Source organism: Oryctolagus cuniculus, chromosome 4 (genome assembly GCF_964237555.1).
Source record: "Oryctolagus cuniculus chromosome 4, mOryCun1.1, whole genome shotgun sequence".
Taxonomy (NCBI): Eukaryota; Metazoa; Chordata; class Mammalia; order Lagomorpha; family Leporidae; genus Oryctolagus; species Oryctolagus cuniculus.
The window spans coordinates 173,701,264-173,719,225 of record NC_091435.1 but is presented as its reverse complement, the minus strand read 5'-3'; the positions used below and the strand labels follow the sequence as shown (position 1 = coordinate 173,719,225).

The 17,962-nt window shown below is 42.7% G+C and overlaps 1 protein-coding gene across 7 annotated transcripts in view; it reads right to left on the bottom strand.

The window, feature by feature from the left end:
• Window positions 1-1,883: 1,883 nt before the first annotated feature.
• Window positions 1,884-17,962, bottom strand: part of GOLGA4 (golgin A4) — a 125,089-nt gene continuing 109,010 nt past the window's right edge. For 6 of the 7 annotated variants that reach the window (XM_051858951.2, XM_051858947.2, XM_051858950.2 and 3 more), the window contains 4 exons: window positions 12,661-12,764; window positions 7,661-7,747; window positions 5,349-5,411; window positions 1,884-2,555 (listed from right to left, as the gene is read on the bottom strand). In XM_051858951.2, the coding sequence (XP_051714911.2) occupies window positions 5,382-5,411; window positions 7,661-7,747; window positions 12,661-12,764 (221 nt within the window). In that variant the 3' untranslated portion in view covers window positions 1,884-2,555; window positions 5,349-5,381. The remainder of the gene's footprint in view (window positions 2,556-5,348; window positions 5,412-7,660; window positions 7,748-12,660; window positions 12,765-17,962) is intronic. The other variant, XM_051858948.2, reaches the window with a different exon arrangement.

Sequence of the window (17,962 nt, the reverse complement as noted above, 5' to 3'; positions counted from 1 at the left end):
CCTTGGAGACAGCTTCCGGGATCGGAGCGTTCCCGCCCTCAGCTGAGACAGCGAGGTTGTCAGCAGCTCCAGTCAGAGAGCCAACCGTGAGCCACAGTGCAATCGAGTCCTTCACCTGCTGCCCTGGAAACTCTGGCACCTCCCAGGCCAGGAACACAGCGAAGGAGACCCTTGGGAAAACTTCCAGAATTCGGCCTAACCCCAGCTCTCACCACAGTGAGACATGCTTTCACCTTCTCACCACAACAAGTGACAGGGACAATGTCACCTGATTCTCCATCGAGGCGAAATGAGTTTGCGGCACCTTTCTCTGAAGGGAAACTCCTATATACCTGGTCACTGCTTTTTTTTTTTTTTTTTAAGATTTATATAATTATTTGAAAAGCAGAGTTACAGACAGGCAGAGCACAGCGAGAGAGAGAGCATCCATCCACTGGCTCACTCCCCAAATAGCCGCAATGGCCAGAGCTGGGCTGATCTGAAGCCAGGAGCCAGGAGCTTCTTCCGGGTCTCCCACGTGGGCACAGGGGCCCAAGCACTTGGGCCATCTTCTGCTGCTTTCCCAGGCACATTAGCAGGGAGCTGGATTGGAAGCCAAGCAGCTTGGACTCCAACTGGTGCCTGCATGGGATGCTGGCACTGCAGGCGGTGGCTTTACCCGCTAGGTCACACAGCCGGCCCCTGGGTCATTGCTTTTACATTCCAGTATGTTTCCTTTCTCAGGAGTTGGCAAACTACAGTCAGCCAGCCAAATGCAGCCTGGCAGGTGCCTTTTCAGGTGACGCTGTATTGGAGCACAGCTATGCTCACGCACTTACGTACTGTCTTCGGTGACAGAGCTGAGAGGGTTCAACGCAGACTACATCAAGCTGAACACACTCACCGTGTGGCCTGCACAGAAAGCTTGCTGACCCCTGCTCTTTTGGATGTGCCTGTCTCCACAAGTGAGTGGACCAAGGAGAACTCGTAACGAATGTCCCCCAAGAGTCCACCACTTCCACCCTAGAAAAAGATATAAAGAGGGTGACTACCTATAAACAGACAGAAAAGAGGTCAGGTCTGTTGTCAGACGCCTTTTAGTGGGACAAAGGTTTTCCAACTTAAGGAAACCAAAGCACCCCCACCCCAAGAACTGCCCAGTTTCCATCACAATGTAAGATACACCAGCAAAGCCAGCGTCTACACCGAGACCCCGGAGCCAGAGGCACGCAGGGTCTACTCGGCTCTCTAGACACTCCCAGGGCCTGGAGTCTCTCACTACGTCTACAGAGAAGCAAAGTGTGCTCCACGCCGTGCTGGCAGCACCCCAGCGCAGACAACAGAAGGGCTCTTCATTCCCACACTCCTTCTGACGGACTCGGTCAGACTACCTTCCAACGCAAAAAGACTCTCCGATATTCAGCTATCCTACAGACAGGTCTTCACTATATTCACCCAAAAGAAACAGGAATCCTTTAAAAATTTTTTTAAAAGATTTATTTATTTATTTGAAAGTCAGAGTTACACAGAGAGAGGAGAGGCAGAGAGAGAGAGAGAGAGAGAGAGAGAGAGAGAGAGAGAGAGGTCTTCCATCCGCTGGTTCACTCCCTAGATGGCCACAATGGCCGGAGCTGCGCCAATCCCAAGCCAGGAGCCAGGAGCTTCTTCCAGGTCTCCTACATTTGTGCAGGGGCCCAAGGACTTGGGCCATCTTCCACTGCTTTCCCAGGCCATACAGCAGAGAGCTGGACAGGAAATGGAGCAGCCGGGTCTCGAACCAGCGCCCATATGGGATGCCAGTGCTTCAGGCCAGGGCGTTAGCCCACTGCACCACACAGCCGGCCCCTTGGGATCCTTAAAAATTTTAAGATAAATTCCAATTTAGGAAGAAACACAAGAACATGTTATATAGTAAATAAACTTTATTTATCTTTTCCTCTGAGATGACATTGCCAAGTCACAGATTTGCATACAATAGTTAGGTATTGACTATGTACAATTTACAGTAGTATTTTCCTCTGAAAAATATAAGTACAAAAGCTAAGTAAACAATGAGGTACTGCCATCTGGGATTTATCATATGTCATAGCTTAAAGAACTAGTCTTTAGCAAATATTCAAAAAATTAATCTGGGTAAAATAGTCAATTAAATGCTCTGATTCATCAGAAAAAAATCCACTAAGTTTTCACCTCAAAATGTATTGCACAAGTCTTTGGGAGAAAAAAATCACCCTAAAAATAAATAAGAAAGGCAAGCAGTTCAAAAAGAAGGACAAAAAGAATGGAAGAAAGAAACATTAAGTGAGCCCATAAGTCAGGTTAAGTTATTCAAAATATCTTTTTAACAACAAAAAACTCTTCCCAGCAGAAAACTGAAAGAAAAAGCCATCGCGGCGTCTCCATGGTAACATCTATTTTCAAAGCAATCTGTCGTCAGTCTGCGCCAGTGTCCGAGTGCCCTCGGTCTGCTGACCGCACGAGGGCCTTGAATGCCAGCTTCACTCCCAGGAACAGCAGACGCGACGGCCTCGCACGCAGCACTCGCCCGTTCTTCAGGATGAAGGCCGGAGCCAGGACTGGGAAGAGCAAAGAGAGAGGGTAAAGAAGGCGAAGAAACTCTTCAGGTCAACTTTTTGGGGAGATTTGTTTTTCTAGGTTAAAATTATAAACTATGGTCTGGATATTACAGTACAAATAGTTTAAACGCTGAATCTTAACAGGATCTTCTAAAAACTGTTCTTGGAGTGAGTCAAACTGCCCTGTTGTCAGCAATTCTGGACAACAGCATTTTTAAGTAAAACTTGAAACTATCAAGCCATAAAACAACGCAAAGGTAAACGAGATGTAGCTTTTCAGACTGATTTTTAAAGAGGAGAGAGCGCTCCCACCCTTTGCCAGGATGCTGACTTTCCTACATATTGCAATTCTCCCAGCACGATGTACGTGGCAGCAAAAGGCACTTTGATAGCATGAAAAGCTATGCTTCATCTGAATTGACAAACTTAACTTTAAAACTAAACATGCTAAGGGAAAGAAAGCCAAAATCTTAACTTTTTTTTTTTTTGGATTTAAATGTTCCAAGCCAGTAGTAAGATCAACTAAGAGGTTTAAAATGCCATAAAAAATATTCCCTAATAAGATTAAGTAATCTGTCACTTAATGTGGGTGATGCACTCTGGGAAACAGGTGATAAATCATTGTGCAGGCATCATTGACTGTTCGTACACCAAGACTGCGAAGTCACTACGGGATTCGTTTCATGGGATCACACTGTACATGTAGTCTCTCACCAACTGATCAAAACGTTGTTATGCCAAACACGACATCTCATCCAAAGGGGAGATCTTAAAAGTCTCCTCAATTTGTAAGTGAACAGTATGATCCACTAACTCCTGATATATTCCTTCAGTTATATGAGAATTCCTTTGTCAGTTATATTGAAACCTAAGTTTGTGCTGTTGCAGGAAACGATATTCACGAAGGATTCCACAATGCTGCACAGTGTCAATGTCAGGGAAGAGAGAAAGGCTGGGGGCACTTTTCCAGTTTAAAAGAGATTAGAAAAAATAGGAAAACTAAAAGTCATGTGATCTCAGGCTTTAAAAAATTAGATGTCAACATCCCGTGAGTGCCGCTTTGAGTCCCTGCTGCTCCACTTCCTCTCCAGCTTCCCACTAAGGAGCCTGGGAAAGCAACCCAAGTGCCTGGGCTCCTGCCACCCACACGTGAGGCTCCTGGTTTCACTGGGCCTGCCCCAGCCCCAGCTGTTGGGGCCATTTAGGGAAGTGGACCAGTGGATGCAAGAGCTGTCTCTCCCTCTCTGTCTGTAACTCTGCCTTTCAAATAAATAAACTAGATATTTTAGAAAAAAGAATCTAATATATATGTATTATATACTATATAACAAAATTGTGTTACTATTATATTTCTTGGGCTTAACAGCCATATTGTGGGTTTGTAGGAAAATATCCTTGTTTTTTTAAATACATGTGACTTAATGTATTTTTGTAACTGTCCAATGCTTGCAATCACAATGTTTGCTGTAACTGTAAAATGTTATAAAGGGGAAGAGAGGTCACAAGTGAGAGCAAGAGACAAAGTTCGACAAAATGTTAATAACTGGTAAACCTAGGTTAAGGATATAAAGATGTTCACTGTTCTGTTTTTTCAAATCTTATGTCTGAAATGCTTCAAATTAAAAGCCGAGGAGACAATGAGGCAATCCACAGAAATGCGATACAGCACACATTTCCAGTAATAACCTAACAATAAGCATGGTGTCATAGTTATGGTACTAAAAAAATGTAAAACTTAGACTTAATGGATTACAAAGAGGATTCACACAGTTTTTAGTTTTCACAGACTAATTATCAAAGGAACTACTTACTACAAACATACACTGTACTGCCAGCCATGGTAATGTGGCTGACAGGAACAACAAGATTGTTCTAGATAACCACTGAGGCAAATTAAATGATACATGAGTAGGGTAAATCGGAAGGAGACTCAAATGTAGACATCAATAATTTCTATAGCTCAAAGCTTAAAGGAAACATTTATCTTGGCATTTTAAACCTTAATATTGTTAGCTGAATACTGGCTGAATTACCAATCACAGAGAATCTTTATTTTAATTCTAATCAAGCTAAATAAATTGTGATGCAACTAATGTATGACAATTCTGGCAACATCTGAGGTAAGCATGTACCCTAAATTCTTAGGGGGTGCTAAATGAATGATCATGTAGACTTCTATTAACAGCAAGACGAATCCACGGGGCGGGATGTGGGGGCGCGCAGGGGCCACTGCGTGGAGACTTGTTGGGTGTCCTGCTTCTCTGTTAGTGACACAGGTGTCAAACAGCCGCACTCAGTACAGCAGGTTGGGGAGGGTCACCGTCTGGAGTGATCCCAAGAACTAATACAACTGCATCTGCTTTTACACCAGCCTTACTGGTTTCACTGTTCCAGACTAGATTAAGCTTTACAGCATTTTAAATTCTGGATTTGTAAAGTGTATCATATCACTCTTACCTAGAAGCGACTTTTCATTTCTGTTTTATAAGCTTAATTAATTTCAAAGACCATTCTTGGGAAGTTGAAAACCAAAAGAAATATAAGATACATCAACTTTGATTCTTGAACAAAATTTCAATTACTCTTCAAAGAAATAAAATTTCCAAACATTCTGAACTCTCACTGATGGTGGTGCTTATTAACCAATGGAAAAGAATTAACAGAAAATATGCTGACCCATAGCATAATCATGCACTGATTAACGAAAGCAAAAGAATTCCAGCAAAACAGTTAGTGGCATGCAATACACTTGAGTTCTGAGCACAGACAGAAGACACATTATTCTTCACTCACCACATGCTAACTACGCACAGACTGACGCTTCACTCAGAAGATGCCACTGCGCGGTGAAGTAAACTACAAAGCCAGGAAGAAAAAAAGCTTATTGGGTTAGTCTTAAGGCAATAACACACAGATTCCACATGTATGTCAAGATCACAGGGTTAAACAGACTGTACTTATTTTTTTCTCAAATCTCCCCAAACCAAGGGTGCACAGGTAAATAATAAGGAATCTGTAATCCCCTCCCGCTATCGTAGGTAAATATAATTTCTTGTAGTTGAGATTCTACTTACAACTTTCACTTAAAAATATGAACACCATGACAAGTGTCCTTCAGCCTTAAGTAGACACTGACCTGCTAAGCAAGCTAAGGGGTCCTGATCTGCATCATAAAATGATTCCTTATACTTCCATTAAGTACACAATTCAATCTGGTTTACATAATTGCAATTTACCTTGAAAAGTGTTTGGGAAAATGTTGAGACACAGACTAAATGAAAAAAAAAAAAATCTACATGCTCAATTCTCAGTCCCCAAACGCATCAATTTTATCACTGAACACTTGTATTATAATTTGACAGGCTATCAGAAATGGTTCCAGGAATGGGGAATCCAGGGTGAAATTTCAATTTAAAGGAACTCAATCTCCAGTATAATTTTCACAGTAGCCAATGGTCTCAAATAGTTTCTATACCCTTTTTAAAGATGGTCATAATCCAAAATCATTCATGTTTTATTTTAAAATGTCAGGACCAAAACCAAAGGTGTAACCAACCTCAGAAGCATCATTTTAATTAGCTTTTACATCTAATGTGCAGTTAGTAAAAAGCAGCAAAATCAACATTTGCAGCAGACACACACAGTGAGGTTAATATCCTACAGGAAAGCATGCAGAGGTCTGCGAAATAGGTACATGGATACTCCCTGTGTCAGTGCTGGGAGCACGGAAGAGCTGAAAGCAAGGAAGTAAATGGCATGAACAAGGCATCACACAATCAGCCACGACACAGAATGAGGCAGATCAGTCTAGTGAGGCGGAATGCTATGAAGGCGGGCCAAGTAGAGACAGCAACTCGTCAGGGCCAGCGCTGTGCTACAGCAGGTGCAGCGCCAGCTGGAGTCCTGGCTGCTCCACTTCCCATCCAGCTCACTGCTAATGCACTTGGGAAAGCCGCAGAAGATGGCCCAAGTCCTTGGGCCCCTGCACCCATGTGGGAGTCTGGGAAGAAGCTGGTGACTCCTGGCTTCAGCTTGGCCCACCCCAGCCATTGAGGCCATTTAGGGAGTCAATCAGTAGAAAGAAGATCCCACTTTCTCTCTCTCTGCCTTTTAAATAAATAAATCTTTTTTTAAAAAAAGCAAATCGTCACATATTCTCATTTTAATAAAACAAAAAATCAAGTGCTAAAGGAAGAATGCTAACTCCGTAACTGCAAGCTCTAGGGAAACATGGGGACAGTCCCCAGCCAACAGAGGTGACGTGATGTGTCACAGCTTGCAGGCTGCAGGTGAGGAAGGGCCCCTTTTAGGTGACATGTTTCTGCACTGTTGGCGTGCTATGTTAAGAACATCAGAGTGAACAGCATTTCTGAGATGAGAGAACACGGGGGAGAAGATGTGTGCTTGCTCTCGTGAGGAGGAAGAGAAATGCAGGACTGGGGTCATGAAACAGGTAAAGCAACTGGGGGGAGGGTCAAGGACAAAAAAAGGAAGCAGAAAGTGACGGACACGACAAAAACGTCACAGATGTCAGTCTGTCTGAAGGGGATCTTCTTCCTGAGTTACTGCCTAGGTGAAAGATGTTAGGCGTGAGGAACTGTGCACAATTTTTCTCATTGTTTAATCACAGCTGACTTCACAGAAAGTGTTTAAATAACAGAGTTTTCTATCCTTTGCAAGATGTGTAAAGCTCAAAAATTATTAAATTCTTGTACCCAGAAATCACCTGAAACAGAATATGGAACTATAATCTGTAAAACACCTAATATCATGATATGATTTGGTTTAAAAAATTATTACACAAAATGCCATGTCAGAACAAATGCCTTCCATCCTTTTTCTAAACAGCCCAAGTTCTAGAAATCCCAATACGGCAGGCATAACCATGTGTCCACCTCACGTATGCTATCTAAAATACTGTCCTTTCATTAAGGGCACTCATTCACATTTGTCCTTGGTCAAACTTTCTTAATGTAAATGCAGGCAGTAGTACAGAAAAGATTCAAAAAGTTCAGTTTTCTTTTAGCCATTCAGAATTTACAAATGAAAGAATATTAACAGATGACATAGAGCTGTTTCTGTCTCTCACCTTCCCTAAAGCTTACCATTAGCCGAGCATCTTCTCTTTCCAAAATTTTCTGAGTCTGGTCATCAGGGAACTTGAGTACAGTGGTTATAACCTTTGCCATGGTCTACAAGAAAAACGAACAATGATCACCAACAGACAGCGAAGTCTCAACCCCTTCCGACATGTTCTGCTGGTGGGATTCTCAGTGCTCTCAATGGAAGCCACAAACAAAGAAGTATGATGTGAAGGATTTGGTCAAGGAAGGAACAGCCAACACTAGAATTTCAATTTAAAAGAACTCCTCACGCTCTCTGGGCTTACAGTATGTGAAGAAGATGCATTTACAATAGCATGAAGCTGTATAAAGTTCTAATGCTCTTGGCCCTTTGTCTCATTAAGATGAAACATTATTACTCATCCATTTTAAAAGACTTTTTATTGCACAATCTATCAACTGATGTGTTGCCAAAACATACGTTCTAGATAATCAGAATTAGAAGACCCCCAAGTTCAGTTTTAATTTAATCACATCATATATCTCATAAACATGGGCTACTGCATGAACACGAACATGCTTAGTAGGTATTTTCAAGACATGCAGCACATCAGCCTAATAAAAATACAAATTACATTTTAAAGAAACACAAGATGTTTTGTTTGGAAGAAACATGATGAATCAAAACATTACACATGGTGGCTTGCAAAACAAGACCGTAAATTGTGCAGATCTAAACAAAGATACCGTAAGTCAGACTGTCACCCACAAGCTCCTGGCAAAGTCTCCTCAAGGCTGAGACTCCCTATTTTGTATCAAGATGAGATGTTTTGAGGAAGACAGAGAGGAAAGAAGATACCGCTTATGAAATACATTGGATAACAAGTTCGTGCTTACATACAGTCAGGTGCTAGTGCTCTCCTGGGGGTGCAGAGGGTGGGAGGGGCCCAGAAAACTGACTCTACCATTCTCCACTCACAGTTACACAAGCTCTGGTGGGGGGGGGAGGGTAGGAGAACGAGGGCTGGGAAGTCAATAAGGAAAAGGAGACAGAATACAGTTAACCAAAAATTTTGGAAACTCACAGTTAGAAAAAAGAGTAATTATTTCCAGGAAGGAAAAGGATTAATGAATTTTTTAAAGTTCCAAGCTTGCACCAGGCCTAGGTAAGACACTTTACATATTTCCAATATGTACTTCAACTAGTAGAGCAACCGATACTAGTTCTCAATCCCAAACCCCACACAGGGCATGATTTAGTGTCAGCCCTCATTCTCCTCTTTATCTTTGCCTCTGCTATTTTCATGATTATATTTTTAAAAAGCATTCAAAATACCATTTAAAGCTACTTAGTTGTTGTAGAATTCCAAAACCCTCAAACTGTATTTAAATTGTATTGCCTAGATGGACAGTATCTCATGTACTAAAAGTCTAGAAACCAAGTATACATGTGGCATGCAATGGCAAGCAAAATACTTAGTAGTTATTATTCCAACATTTTCTTTCCGTATATGCCCTGGAGCAACTTCCTGCATCCTCCATAGGAAGTTTATCTTTAGGAAGTACCAAAAATTTTGAATTTAGGGCTTTACAAATATAGGGAACATTGCTCTATCTCAATAGCACATAAACTCAAAGTTCCAAAAAGTCCATTTACATTCACCGTGAAACCACATACACGTGAATGAACAAGCATGGTTTTAACTTTGCTTCGCTGTCTCTCCACATTTCCAGACAGCAGTAAACAGCAATGTCATCAGTGATCCAGAATCTGCATACAGACTGAGAGCTCAGCCCCGGCCTGCAGAAAACACTTCAGTGGAGAAGCACAGGCTCCTGACGCACCCGGGGAAGAAGTCAGACTGCCTGCTCGCCATTCCAGATCCTCAGATACTCCTGGGAAGTAAGGAAAAGCTCAAACCAGCCATCTGCCTTAGAAGGGACCTTTCCCGCCAGTCTTCCTCAATTAACCTCCAGATGAAACACACTTTTTACAGAAAATAAGGATCAACAGCAGTATGGAGCATCCAAACCCAAGAAAAAGAAAGTGCAAGGACAGAAGCAAGGAGAGCCTGTTTAACTGCATACTCCAAGAATCCGTACAACAACTGCGATCTTTAAAAAAGTCACTGGCCTCATAAACCAGAGAACACTGTGCAGAAGCAGATGAAGAAACACAGGTGAGGTGACGCCGAGCCTGCCAGACGAGAAACAACTGCCAATGGTAACTGAAGTGCAGAGGCCACAACACACTCCGGCTCACTGTAAACCGCAGTCTGGTCTCCACTCCAAATTCTTCGTTAATGCACAGAAATCAGGCAACTGGCTAAAGGCGTGCCTAAACACATCCCTAGTCTTGTCACTCTCCTCAGAAACGTTCCGGGCTAGCCTCTCCCCAGTACCTTCAGGTCAAACTCTGAGAACATTCAAGGCCCTCCACACCCTGCACAGCCTGAAGGGGCCCACTTCTATCTCACAGGTCCAGTTTCTCAGTTGGACCAGCTGACTTCTCATTCCAGAAACCCACGGTCCATTTCCTGTGGAGGACCTTGTATCTCATCCATCAAAGTCTACCCTTCCCTCCTAGAGCCCAGCTTATACAGCACCTCGCCCACATGAACACGAGGGCTCAGTTCCTCACATACTGCTCTTGCACTCTCTCACACAGGGTGATCCGAGAACAGCTCCACTTTCTTTCAATATGGACGACTCCTTAAAGTCAGGGATGGCGACACTCTCGTCTTACTAACCATCATGATGATAAATAAAGGGTACTGTGGGTAAGTGCTAATAAATGGGCAGTAAGTTAAACTGAGTACCTGCTGCCAACTTTCAACACTGACCCATAAAATGAGGTGGCAGACTACTCTGCATTTTTCTACAATGGATGCTAAAGACAAAGGCCAGAGACAGCAGCCAGGATTAGATATGGCTGCACGTGCCGGGGGCATCTCTCCAGCTGCCTCTCACTTCACGCTCTAATCTGACTGCACAGCGCATGTGGCTGAAGCGGCACCACCCTAGAATGCAGCCAGGCTGGAGCTGGGTCCTGCTCTGTGGAACTCCAACTCTGTGCACATCTCATCTGACATTCAGTCTCCAGAAAAGCAGGCTGGGGCCATCTCTGCTTTACACATCAGCAGAAAGTTAAACTACTTTGTTTTCTCCCTACAGATTTATGTATTTGCAATAGCCAGGGCTGGGCCAGGCCGAAGCCAGGAGCTTCCGGGTCTCCCACATGAGTGCACAGGCCCAAAGACTTGGCCCATCTTCCACTGCTTTTCCCAGGCACATTAGCAGGTGGCTGGCTCAGAAGTGGAGCATCCAGGATTTGAACCAGTGCCTATATGGGGGTGCCAGCGCTGCAGGCAGTGGCTTAACTTGTTTTGCTACAACACTGGCTCCAAATTATATTACTTTTATGGCAACGATACTTGCATCAAAGCTTTAGATGCACTAATGAACCAAGGTAACTAAACTTCTGGGAAGGTTTTTTAAATACGTATGCCTCTTCTTCCCATCCCTGATGAGGTAACAAGATAATTTTATCCGGGGCCAGCATCGTGGTGCAGCAGGTTAAGCTGCCACTTGCAATGCCGGCATCTATACTGGTACCAGTTCATGTCCTGGCTGCTCCACTTCCAATCTAGTTGCCTGCTAATGGCCTGGGAAAGCAGCAGCAGGTGTCCCAAGTCCTTAGATCCCTGCCCCTACATGAGAGACCTAGAAGAAGTTCCAGGCTCCTGGCCCTGTCCTGGCTGTTGCGGCCATCTGGGGAGTGATCTTTTTCTCTCCCTCTCTCTCTGAAACTCTTTCAAATAAAGAAATCTTTTTTTAAAAAAAGATAATGTTATTCTTATCCTGCCTCAAGTACAGGCTGCTACTTTATATCCAGTAAGGACATAACAAGAGAAAATGTTATCTCATCAATTTAATAAGAGAAGTGAAAATTAATTTGGGCTCCTTTTGACTTTTAAAAAATCCTTAAGAAAAGAGACAATGAGTAACTGTGGATTAATATACCCCTCCTGTGACACACATACACGATCATACCAGCTATAACTTCAATCTGAAAACTACACGATGCTATCAAATGTGATTTTTGCACATGATATGGATCCAAATGATTCCTAGTCCTGGAACTCTGGGTGTTTACAGAAGTTTCCAACCTATAAATTCATGGCATTCTTTTAAGATATTTTCTTTTGCCCTTGCTTTTTAGGTTTTGAATGTTTGCCCAATCAATTCCGGAGCCGGCTTAAAACCCTGTAATCCAGGAACCCCACACAGACTTCAGTGAAAACATCAACTGCTTCTACAGACAGAAAACCACAGTAAATAGACAACATAAAATTTCACAAAGGTAAAATGCTGTAACAATATTAAGAACAGAAAGTGCTTTAAGTGAAAAAATTTTGTTTGACAAAGGCTCATGAATTTCCCTAAAAGATATCAATCTATTCAAGATACACTGTCACATGTCCAACACAGGCTCTTTTTAGGACACAAGTAAGGAAAAGATAAGACTTAACACTCAAGGACCTTACAATAAATATAACACTCTAGCAAACCAATTAGCTACACATTATTCCTTACATGATGTGGTAATTTAAAAAGGATCACTATTCCAAATGCGCAGAAATGAAAAAGCAGTTCTAAATCTTCCTAAGTACCCATTCTAAATTACGACAATTTTCAGGATTAGCCACAATACCCTAGTCTCCTTGATAGAGGACTCTATTCTCCCGACTTTAAAATCCAAGCAAGAATAGACACACTTTACAAAATAGTCTCAAGTTAATGAATTTTTAAATTTTGGTATTTAGCATATCAAACAGCATTTTAAAAACTTGTACTTTATAAATGTAACAAACATGAGCAAGATCTGCCAATTCACTTTTCCAAGCCAAGAACAGCAACATAATTACCTACTGCCTATGATAGCATAACAGCAAACATACGGTATCAACATATGTATCAACAGTGGAACATATTTCCTTTTCAATTCAGCCATATACCAAACTACCAGACAGGATTTATACCTTAGTCTCACGACCCATCATATACTCAAAAAGTACTTTTCGCAAATACTCAAACTCGGTAGGTTCTCCAAAGAGCGATACGTCAGTATGGTATAAATTGCCACCTGTAAAGACAAAACCAGATACACTATTTATTACTCAGAAAACAAACTAAAAACAATCAAGGGAACAAGGAAAGGGGGCCTGTTTTTTATTAATAATATTATACTGCACTGTATTATATTGTATACATACATAGGCACTGAAACATTCCAATTGGTATTTCACTCTTGGAAGTAAAAACAAGAATTATTACAAGTTTGCTTCACATATACATCCTCCTCTTCCTGGCACAACAATTTTGAAAGTCTGTATAGGTAGTGTAAGGGTTCTTTCACATCAGTACTTCTCTTCTAAATATTATGTGTTTGGCTTCAGATATTCCACAATGACTAAAATTAACAACCACTTTTATTTCATTTAGAATTTAATACATCAGAACAGTATTCTATTTTTTCCAGTATTCCAAATCGAAAAGCACTTAGTTTAAGTCAAGTTTAAACACAGGATAGACAAAAGTGCATAAAATATTGATGTATATGAAGTCATGCTAACTTTAACCTGAGTAAATTCAGAACTATGCATTACTTGCATCCACTTCTAGCAGCATATCATACTGGATAATCTGAAAAGCCCTCTGCTATCAAGAAACATCTAGATGCTTGAAACACTCCAAGATCACAGGAAATCCCTCAGGGGGTGGAGGAACGGAAGTAAATGAAATCACAGAAGTAATGGCAAGGCAGACAGGAATCTGCAGACGCCTGGAGTTTATGCTAAGAAACAAGCAACTGGCTGGGAGATCTTGCAAAGTGGGAGGCTGAAATACAGGTTCTGATGTAAACCAGGAACTCTGCTGGCGGAAAGCTAACTGACCAGGAAACCCATCCCCTGAAATATGTGACCACGGATCTCCTCTCAGGGCTCCAAGTCAGAATTTTAGGCCAGAAATTCTAAAACTAAGAAAATAAACCCCTTGAAGGATAAAGAAAATGTAAATCCTCTTTGACAAAATCCTTAAGATCTAGGACCCTCCAGATGAACAAACACAGGTTATTTTCAGCCAAATGAACTATTAAGAAAAGAAAAGAAAAGAAAAGAAAAGAAAAGAAAAGAAAAGAAAAAAAACTCACACCATAGGAGACAAGCCTTTATGAGTAAGAATTAGCAAAACAGTAGCCAGACTTAACTTCAAAAAGATCCTGATATTAGAATTATAATTTAAAAGTTAACTATGTTTGAAATGTTTAAAGAAGAAAGGACAATACTGAAGAAATAAAACCATGAGACAGGCACTCAGCACAGCCATTTGACACTGCCTGGTACACCCCTCCAGACCGGAGTGCCTGGGTCTGAGACCTGGCTCCACTTCCAACTCCAGCCTCCTGCTAATGCACACTCTGGGAGGCAGCAGATGACGGCACAATACTTCAGCCACAGCCACCCATCTTGGAGTCCTGGATTGAGTTCCCAATTCCTGGTTTAAGCCTAGGCTAGCCCTGGTTGTTGTGGGCATTTGAGGAATCACTGAGCAGGTGGAAGATCTTTTTCTGTATATCTGCCTCCATTTCTCTCAAATGATTTTTTTTAAGATATAAAACTATATTTGCAGATAATATGATCTTGCATATAGAAAATTCTAAGAAATCCACTAAGAACCTAATTGTTGAGTTCAACCGTATTACAAGACACAAGATCAATGTACAAAAATCAATCTTTTTTGACACACCTGCAGTGAACAATCTGAAAATCAAATTTAAAAAGTAATTTCAGTTAAAATAGCATCAAAACAATACGATTACTAGAAATAAATTTAACCAAAGAATGCAAAACTTACATTTTGAAATTACAAAACACTATTGAAAGAAATTTAAAACACCTAAATAAATGGAGAGACACCTCATATTCATGCATTAGAAGATTTAACGTTGCTGAGACGACAAAACACCCAAACTGCTCTACAGACACCACGGGCTCCCTACTGAAATCCTATCTGGTTTCTTCGCAGAAATCGACCAGTTGATCCTAAGACTCATGAAAACTGAAGGAACCAAGAATAGCCAATCTTCAAAAGGAACAAAGTTGGAGGATTCATACTTGTAGACCTCAAAACTTAACACAAAGCTACAGTAATCAAAACAGCAAATTTGTTGGGGCCGACACTGTGGCACAGTAGGTCAATCCTCTGCTTGTGGTGCCGGCACCCCATATGGGCGCTGGCTCTAGTCCCGGCTGCTCCTCTTCCCATCCAGCTCTTTTAGGGCCTGGGAAAGTAGCAGAAGATGGCCCAAGTCCTTGGGCCCCTGCACCCATGTGGGAAACCTGGAAGAAGCTCCTGGCTTCTGGCTTCAGATTGGCCCAGCTCTAGTCGTTGTAGTCATTTGGGGAGTGAACCAATGGATGGAAGACCTCTCTCCCCATCTCCCCTGTCTATAACTTCAACTCTCAAATAAATAAATCTTTAAAAAAAGAGATATGCATTAAAAAGTCAATTCCAGAGGAATTAAAGACTTGAATTTTGAAAATGAGAATACAGGAGCACAACTTTATGACAGTGAGTGTGGGAAAAATGTAAGTGAGACACAAAAACAATAACCATAAAGGATTTCTTTAGTGGCTGGCACTGTGGCACAGAAGGCTAAGCCTCTGCCCATATGGGTGCCAGTTTGTGTCCTGGCTGCTCCTCTTCCTATCCAGTTCTCTGCTTATGGCCTGAGAAAGCAGTGAAAGATGGCACAAGTGCTTGGGCTCCTGCACCTGCATAGGGGACCCAGAAGAAGCTCCTAACTTTGGATCGGCCCAGCTCCATCTGATGTCGCCTTTTGGGGAGTGAATCAGAGGATGGAAGACCTCTCTCTCTGTCTCTCTCTCTCTCTCTCTGTAACTCTGCCTCTCATTTAGTTCTTAGAACTATTCTTATAAAAAAAAAAAGGATTTCCTTATAGTAACATTCTACAACATCAATATTAAAACATTTTAAAATGTATGCTCATTCAATCAATGACAAATCCTGGCAACTTCATTTCCAAATATTTACCTAAGAGAAATGAAAAAGTATGCTCACATCAAGACTTCCTTGTGAGTGTTCATTGCGGCTGAAGTCACAGTACCCCAAAACGAGACAGAGGCTACATAGTCACTGACTGGGAAAGGGTAAGAAATTTGTGGCTGAGCTGCACAATAAAACACACTAGGGGCTGGCGCTGGGGCGTAGCAGTGCCCACACCTGCAGTGCCTGCAGTGCCCACACCTCTACTTCCTTTCCAGCTCTCTGCTATGGCCTGGGAAAGCAGTGGAAGATGGCCCAAGTGCTTGGGCCCCTGCACCCGTGTGGGAGACCTAGAAGAAGCTCCTGGCTCCAGGCCTGGGATTGGCGGGCGCAGCTCCGGCCGTTGCGGCCATCTGGGGAGTGAACCAGCGGATGGAAGACCTCTCTCTCTCTCCTTTCTGTGTAACTCTGACTTTCAAATAAATAAATTAATCTTTAAAAAAAAAAAAAAAGAAAAAGAAAAGCAAATGAATGAACCAGATAAGGTGTCCTTAAAGGTCAGACACACCCAGCACCTGTGAAGAGGTGAAACGCCGGAGGCCGTGTCCCAGCAGGACAGGGAATAAGCACCGGCTGCGGCAGCTTGGCAGGACGTGGTGAAGCTGCTAAGCAGCAGACAAGAACAGTCCACGACACAGCAACAGCCAATTCCGAGCAATACGTCCTGGGCAAAACTGCGCGCGCATACCCCAAGTCAATGTCCACATAGGTATACTGCTCATAACAAGCAAACCTGAGACAATTCAAATGTCTACCAATAGACAAAGTGTTGACTAAGGATACAATGTATCGTTACTACACTCAGCATCAAAAATGGCTACACTGTAGCTTCACACTTCACAGAACCTCCAAATCATAACCTTGGGTGAAAAAAAGTTACCTAGAATACATACACTAGAACGTTATTCCTGTGTGGCTGAAACACGTGCAGCACTAACGTTAATTTGTTAAGACGGAACTACTCACATTCTAGCGTAGAGCACCGTTCACCTGAGAGCAGAGTGAAGACTGCGGAGGAGCCAGAGGCCTCAGAAGTCACCACAGCGAACGGTGGGTGCCTGGGGCTCCAGGCCTCACATGCGGGACTTACACTACAGGCACCCACCTGGCATATTTCACTTTTTGGTTTTCTTTTATTTAGCTGAGATGCAGACACAGAGACTGACGGGAGGAAAGAGAGCTGCCATCCACTGGCTTACCCCCCTCATGACTGCACCAGCCACGGTTGGGCCAGAGCCGAAGCCAGGGGCCAGGAAGACAGTCCAGGTCACCCACTGGGTGGCAGGGACCCAGCTACTGAGCCGTCACTGCTGGCTCCCAGGGTGTGCCTTAGCAAGAAGCTGGAGTCAGGAGCTGAAGCCAGGAAGTGAACTCAGTTACTCTGACGTGACACGCAGACATCCTAACCTGTGCCTTAATCTCTAAGTCAAATGCCCACTCCTCTCTCTTTTTTATGATTTATTCATCTTACAGGCAGAGTGAGAGAAAGAGAGAGACAAACAGACAGAGGTCTTCCAGCCACTGGTACACTCCCCAGAGTGGCCACAACAGCAGCCGGGGGTGGATCAGGCAGAAGTCAGGAGCCCAGAACTCTATCCTGGTCTCCCGTGTGGGTGGCAGAAGTCCAAGCACTTGGGCCTTCCTCCACTGCTTTCCCATTAGCAGCATTTGGTACATTAGCAGGGAGCTGGATCAGAAAAGGAGTGGCTAAGGCTGGAACCGGCACTCCTAAGGGATGCCAGTGTCCCAGGTGGTGGCTTAACCTGCTGCACCACAATGCTGGACCCTGCTCCTCATTTTTAAAAGCATGTACTTCTAGAAAACTCAATTCACTCAAATCACTTTCTGCAAGTACACAGTTCTACAGAACTAAATAATAATAATATAGTACTTATCTCTTCTTTAAAATATAATGATCCATAATTTATTCCTCTATTTATACAACTCCAAGAATTTAAAATGCTTTTCATTTTTGAGAGAGCAAAGCTTTGTTATTTTAAACATGCAGATCACTTTGTTACTTCTTTTTCAAATAATAAAATTTAAATAAAATGTACAGGCCGGCGCCACAGCTCACTAGGCTAATCCTCTGCCTTGTGGCGCCAGCACACCGGGTTCTAGTCCCGGTCAGGGCGCCAGTTCTGTCCCGGCTGCTCCTCTGCCAGGCCAGCTCTGTGCTGTGGCCCCGGAGTGCAGTGGAGGATGGCCCAAGTC